Source organism: Hemiscyllium ocellatum, chromosome 9, assembly GCF_020745735.1.
Source record: "Hemiscyllium ocellatum isolate sHemOce1 chromosome 9, sHemOce1.pat.X.cur, whole genome shotgun sequence".
Taxonomy (NCBI): Eukaryota; Metazoa; Chordata; class Chondrichthyes; order Orectolobiformes; family Hemiscylliidae; genus Hemiscyllium; species Hemiscyllium ocellatum.
Window position 1 is genome coordinate 67,589,277 of NC_083409.1, and position 6,528 is coordinate 67,595,804.

The following is a 6,528-nucleotide window of genomic DNA, read 5'->3' on the forward strand; positions in this document are numbered from 1 at the left end:
CAATGTGCATAATAAACAATAGGGTGCTCAATGAATGTTATAGGTTAGAACTTATATTATTGTCTTGCCTTCTTGCAAAGGCACAGCCATGAGTTTGTCGAGACTAGGAGAAATAACAACATTTTACTGTTACAAAAGCATAAATTATAGTAAATGGGATTAAATTAATAGTTTAGGGCAAATTAGTAATCTCAATCAGGCTAGTTTATCTGTTCCTTTGGTGATGCAAATAAATAATCAAGTACACAATCTAAGAATCACAGGGAATTTTAGAGTGTGAAAATCACCTTTCCTATTTTAACAAATGAATTGTTCACTCTGAAAAGCAGTTATTGAAATCTTGCTGTGAACAAATTGGCCACCAAGCTTACCTAAGCAGTCTAATTTTAGAAATCCCAGTACAGAGAAGGGCCATTTGATATCTAAATTTCCTTTTTGTCTCCATTTACCACCATAAAGTTTGTCTGTTTCAAAACAAATATCTGGCTGAACTTCAAAAAAATCTATAGACTCTGCTACATTATCATAAATGCAATGTTTAAAACTAGTGTTCAGAACAAAAGATTTTTAGCTCGGACCAATATAATGGGCTGAAATACTTACACATTACGGCAAGAAAAGGGCTTATAGAAGCCTACTTCCTTTCCACTGAAGGTGTTCACGAAGCCACTATAATTTTTGCAGGTAATATTAGGAGCTGGCATACAAGGAACTAAAAATACAATTAAAAGAAAATGTTATCTAAATTATGTCATGTTTCACTTCATATTCATTAACAGAAACTGCATGTTCATGTGCGTAATGTAGTTTTTTGATATTTATTACTATGCACACATTAACACCTATGAAAATGTGTGCATAGTAAAATAAAAATTAAATATTTGAAAATTCAATACCTAATTGTCAAAAAGTGATCAACAATGCAGCTTCATTAGATTCATGTTGTAACATCTTAACATAAACCTATTTCCATACGTATCAACGGCTATGGGGAGAAAGCAAGGGGTATTACATTGAGAGGATCAGTCATGATCCTGTTGAATGATGGCAATGGACTCATGATCAAAATGGCTTACTCTTACTTCTATTTTCTATGTTTCATTTCTGCCAACTTTGAACACAGGAAAAATATTTCTTCGTCAATTAATTCTGTGCTGACCATCTTTAACTGAAATAGCTACACCTTGCAAAAGAAAAGTGACAATTGAAGAAACTTAATGAACAATTTGGGGGAAAAATATGCCATTTGTCCACTGACAACATTAACTTATTGAGGTGACACCTTGCTTCAATATTATCTCAACACTGGGACCATTTCTTGACCGAAACAGTTTCAGTGAGGGGTTTTTGGCACAAGATTCAATGTGAGAATTCTAGAACTGCGGCAACAGAAACATCTTTACAAATGGACTTGAAAGGTCAAAGCTTGGCTTCGAGAGTAGGGGTGGAGGCAGAAACTGACATTCAAAATTATTGGAGAGATGGATGCAGGAAGTAATTGAAAGAAAATGCAAACGATTTCTTTGCATGGCAGGGTATGTATTTTCATAAACAACTTATCCAACTTGCATTTCATGTTACTACCAAGAACAGCACATAAAATGTTGTGCTGCTGTGAGATTAAAAGATTCATAATAGTGCAATGTGTGCAAGAGTATGATATGAAATGATGTTGGGTCTTCCATCTGTGTTTGGGAATCTATGGAAGCAACTAAGTCATGATAAATCTTCAGACAGGGTAAGGATATGGGAGAGACCCATATTCTCAAGGGGTTTACCCAACTGCAAGAGATTCAGAAAAGTAAATAGTATGCAAGAAATACCATACTTTTACTGAGTTTGACAGAAAGGCCATTATTGCCATTAAGAATATTTGGTGGGAACAAGCTTCAAGACATTTTCACAGGTCATTGTAAAATTTGTGTATACATAGTTTTGGATGTGGGACTAATAAATGCTATACCATAGATACATAGTTGTTTAACATTAAAAACAAGGTTACTGTTGTCTGTGATGAAACATCAAAACAACAAGAATAGGAGTAGAGTGATCTGATCATCTGCAACTTCAACCTTACTGATTTTTCCATCAATATAACCTCAACATCCAAATCACTAATGTCTCAATAATAAATTAAGTCAATCAAACATCTGATATCGACACAGAAACACTGCTACTGCTCAGTTGGCAGCTCTGCCAGCGTTGAGGAAGAGAAACATAGAGATGCTTCAGGTTGATAACCATTGCTCGATCTGTTTTGAGTATTTCCACTATTTTCTGTTTTTATTTACAGGTTTCCATAATCTGAGATTCTTTTCAGTTTATCAACTTTTATTGTACTTATCTACTTCAATGGAAAAGGGTTCATACATCAGAAAGTAGACAACAATTCTCAATGCTCATCCTGAGAAAGTCAATAATAAAACTAACAATCTTAAAACAAGTAATTTTCCCTTTTCTACAGAAGCAAAACATTATAAATAATAAGAAGATACCATGTACCAAAAGCTGTTTCATTTGTGCAATTTTCTGGCTCTTGTGTTAGGTTGTTTATCTTGGGACTATCGCAAATGTATGTATGAAAACAAATATTAAGGAACTGTTTCAAAAATCATATATTTTGCATTTATTGATCATGGTTGTGGGTTTGTTCGCCGAGCTGCCAAGTTGATTTGCAGTGCTTCGTTCTGTCTAGGTGCCTAGAAACCTCCTGTGAAGCACTGTTGTACTGTCTCTTCTGGAACGTATTTTGTTCTGTTTCTTTTACTTCCGGGTGCCGGTTCTGGTTGTTTGTTGTAATGGCTGGTATATTGAATCTAGGTCAATCAATGTGCTTCTTGATGGAGTCCGTGGCTGACTGCCATGCTATTAGAAATTCTCTGGCTGTCCTACAATCGTTGGGTTATCCCAGTCGAATTTGTGGTCCTTGTCATCTCTGTGTATGGCTACTAGGGACAGCTGGTTGTGGCATTTTGTGGATAGTTTTCTGCCTGTTTGCCCTACATTGCGTTTTGTGCAGCTTTTGCATGGAATCCTGAAACTTACATTAGCCTCTCTTATAGCCTCTTTTGTCCTGGTGAGTTGTTGTCCAAGTGTGGCTGTCAATTGATCAGCTGTCATGAATCCCAGTGGTCAGAGAATTCTGGCTGTCACTTCCGAGATGTTTTTTACAGCATGGCTAGTGAGTTAGGCTGTGGCATGTCCTCATCGCGTGGTTTGTCTGTTAGGCATCTGCAGATGAAGTTGCACGGATATCCATTCGTGGGCAGTACGAACATCGTCTAGAAATGTTCTTCTTCTTCCCTTCGCAGTGCTGCAGTGCGTTGTAGTCCTTCTGAATAGGGTCTGAATGCAACTTCTCATGTGTATTTGGGTGGTTCCTGTTGCAGTTCAGGACCTGGTCAGTGTGTGTGGGTTTCCTGTACACTTTTGTGGTGCATTCACCGTTCTGTGTTATTTGTACCATCACATCCAGAAATGGGAGTTGATTGTTGGTTTCCTTCTCTTTCGTAAATCTGAACTTCAACAAAAGCTAAAACATCTTACCAGCAGATCCAAACATTCCATACAATCATCAAAGAATGCCTAGGCAACATCAAGAACATAAACATAGACATTGACTCATTTGATGTAACGTCACCGTTTACTTCAACTGACAAGACTCTAGCCAGAGAGACAACAGCCACCTCCTGGACAAGCAGAACAGATAACATGATGGAGCCTGTCAACAAGGACCGCATGCTCAAACTACTAGTCCTGTGCTTGACAAGACACTGCACATTCGACAACCAAACATATGAACAGATCAATGGTTCAGAAAAGATTTACAAGGATGTTGCCAGGTTTGGAGGATTTGAGCTATATGGAGAGGTTGAATAGGCTAGGACTGTTTTCCCTGGAGCATCAGAGGCTGAGGGGTGACCTTACAGAGGTTTCTAAAATCATGAGAGGCATGGATAGGATAAATAGACAAAGTCTTTTCCCGGGGGAGGGGGAAGCCGGAACGAGAGGGCATAGGTTTAGGGTGAGAGGGGAAAGATATAAAAGAGATCTAAAGGGGCAACGTTTTCAAGCAGAAGGTGATACGTGTATGGAATGAGCTGCCAGAGGAAGTAGTGGAGGCTGGTAAAAGGCATGTAGATGTGTATATGAATAGCAAGGGTTTGGAGGGATATGGGCCGGGTGCTGGAAGGTGGGACTAGATTGGGTTGGATATCCTGTCGGCGTGGACAGGTTGGACCGAAGGGTCTGATTCTGTGCTGTACATTTCTATGACCTATGGGTTCACCCATCTCTGGGCTCATAGCAGAATCAGTGATGCAAACATTGGAACATACAGCCCTACCACAAATCCAACCCAAACTCTAGATCAGATACGTCGACGATGCTTTTGTTATCATTAAGAGAACAGAAGTCGAGCACACACACTGGGTTCTCAACACCATACTTACAGGGATCAGATTTACGAAAGAAGAGGAACACAACAATCAAGTCCCAATCCTGGATATGATGGTACAAAGAACACAGAATGGTGAATGCACCACAAAAGTGTACAGGAAAGCCACACAAACTCAAAAGCTGCTGCTTTAGGACCCAGTTCAAAAGGGTTACAACAAACTGCAGCACTGCTGACCTCTGAAGTGAAGAATAACACCTCTACAGAGTCTACAGAGTATTCACCACAAACGCATATCCCTGCAACTTCATCTGCAGATGCCTAGCAGACAAACAATGCGATGAGGACAAGCCACGACCTAACTCACTAGCCATGCTACCTCACATAAAAAAACTCAGAACTGACAGCCAGACTTCTCCAACCACTGAGATTCATGACAGCCCATAAATCCACAGCCATGCTCAGACACCAACTCACCAGGACAAAAGATGCTATACCCATCACGTGCAACACTAACTTAATTTATGAGATTCCATGCAAGGTTGCACAAAACACTGTATAAGGCAAACAGGTAGACAACTAGCAATCCGCATCCACGAACACCAACTTGTCACAAAATGCCATGACCAGCTGTCCCGAGTAGCCATACACACAGATGACAAGGACGACAAATTCGACTAGGACAACACAACAATCACAGGACAAGCTAAATTTAGGATAGCCAGATAATTTTGGGGAGGCATGGCACTCAGCCACAGAATCCATCAGCAAGCACAGAGAACTGGACCCAATATACCGGCCACTACAATGAACAACCAGAGCCAGCAACTGGAAGCAGCATATATGGAACCAAATAAATTGCAAAAGAGACAGTAGATCAGTGTTTCACAGGAGACTCCAAAGCACTGAAGATGTCACCTAGACAGGGGATGCAACATTTGTAAATCAACTTCTCATTTCAAACATACCCACAACCATGAGAACCGGCACCCAAGCTACAAATCTTTACACACAACTTGACCGGTTTATCTATATTTATTGCTCAACATTAACATTAAAAGTCAATAATTATCAAAATAATTAAGATCATATATTTCCATTAAAGTTTTATGAAAAAGTTGCGTTATTATGACAAACGTATCAACAATGCTAATGGTGTAAGCCAAACTAGGCACATAATAGTTGGATTGCAAATAAGTGCCAGTAGAAATTACGTTAAATTTTACTCTCTCCCAACACTTGTCGGTAATGTATAGTTGATAATAAAAGATATTGTTATCTATATACATTAACTATTATAGATAAACGCATACAGAATCAGGATTACTGCACTCTGATCACGTAGACAACGTATGAGTTCTGTTAGAACGGTCCATACTCTTTTTGACCATTTAACACAATTGTAAATTGCTTTGGTAAATGCATGAAACTCACTACTAATGGCCCTGCAGCGTTGATCCTGAATCCTCACTCCTAATGCGACCGTTTTAAAAGTGACACCAGCCCTAAACCGTCCGCCATTAGAGAAGAAAAGCCACAGATGCTCAAATATTTTTGGCTGTTTTAACCGACCAATTTATCGAACAACGAATGACACGAAGTAAAGGATATTGCCCGAGTCGCAGTTCGTCGCATTTATCAACGTCAACCAGAGCCGCGTTTGTAAAACAAAGGCAAAAGGACAGGAGACAGAGCCGTAACTGCCACCGCTCCCTGGGCAGCGCCATCTTGGAATCTGATCACGTGTCACTGTTGCTGGGTCAAACGGGAAGGGAGTCGGACACAACACCGACTGAGGACATGCACCAACTCATACCCTGAAACATCAGCTGCAAAATAAACCCGACACTGTTACAATTTGCATTCAAATACAGTTTGAAATACATAGGACAGAAACCAACAGAATTCTATCAAGTATCATAGATATACAAATATAAGGCAGTGCTGCACTATTCTATGGTCTCCCAGACCTCCTGCTCAAGTGCAGTGCACACATGCAAACATAACACTGGCAGCCAAAACTAAACATTGAGTCTTCGGAGGGGGGGGTATGGAGGAGGGGAGGGGGTATGGAGGAGGGGGTGGAGGTGGGGGGTATGGAGGAGGGGGTGGAGGTGGAGGGTATGGAGGAG

At 40.0% G+C, this 6,528-nt stretch overlaps 1 protein-coding gene across 1 annotated transcript in view; it reads right to left on the reverse strand.

The window, feature by feature from the left end:
- The window catches only part of tm2d1 (TM2 domain containing 1), an 87,548-nt gene extending 81,416 nt beyond the window's left edge, over positions 1 to 6,132 (reverse strand). The window contains exons 1-3 of the mRNA XM_060829810.1: positions 6,005 to 6,132; positions 2,503 to 2,573; positions 604 to 712 (exon numbers count right to left, since the gene is read on the reverse strand). Coding sequence (XP_060685793.1) covers positions 604 to 712; positions 2,503 to 2,573; positions 6,005 to 6,123 — 299 coding nt within the window. The 5' untranslated portion in view covers positions 6,124 to 6,132. The remainder of the gene's footprint in view (positions 1 to 603; positions 713 to 2,502; positions 2,574 to 6,004) is intronic.
- Positions 6,133 to 6,528: the final 396 nt, after the last annotated feature.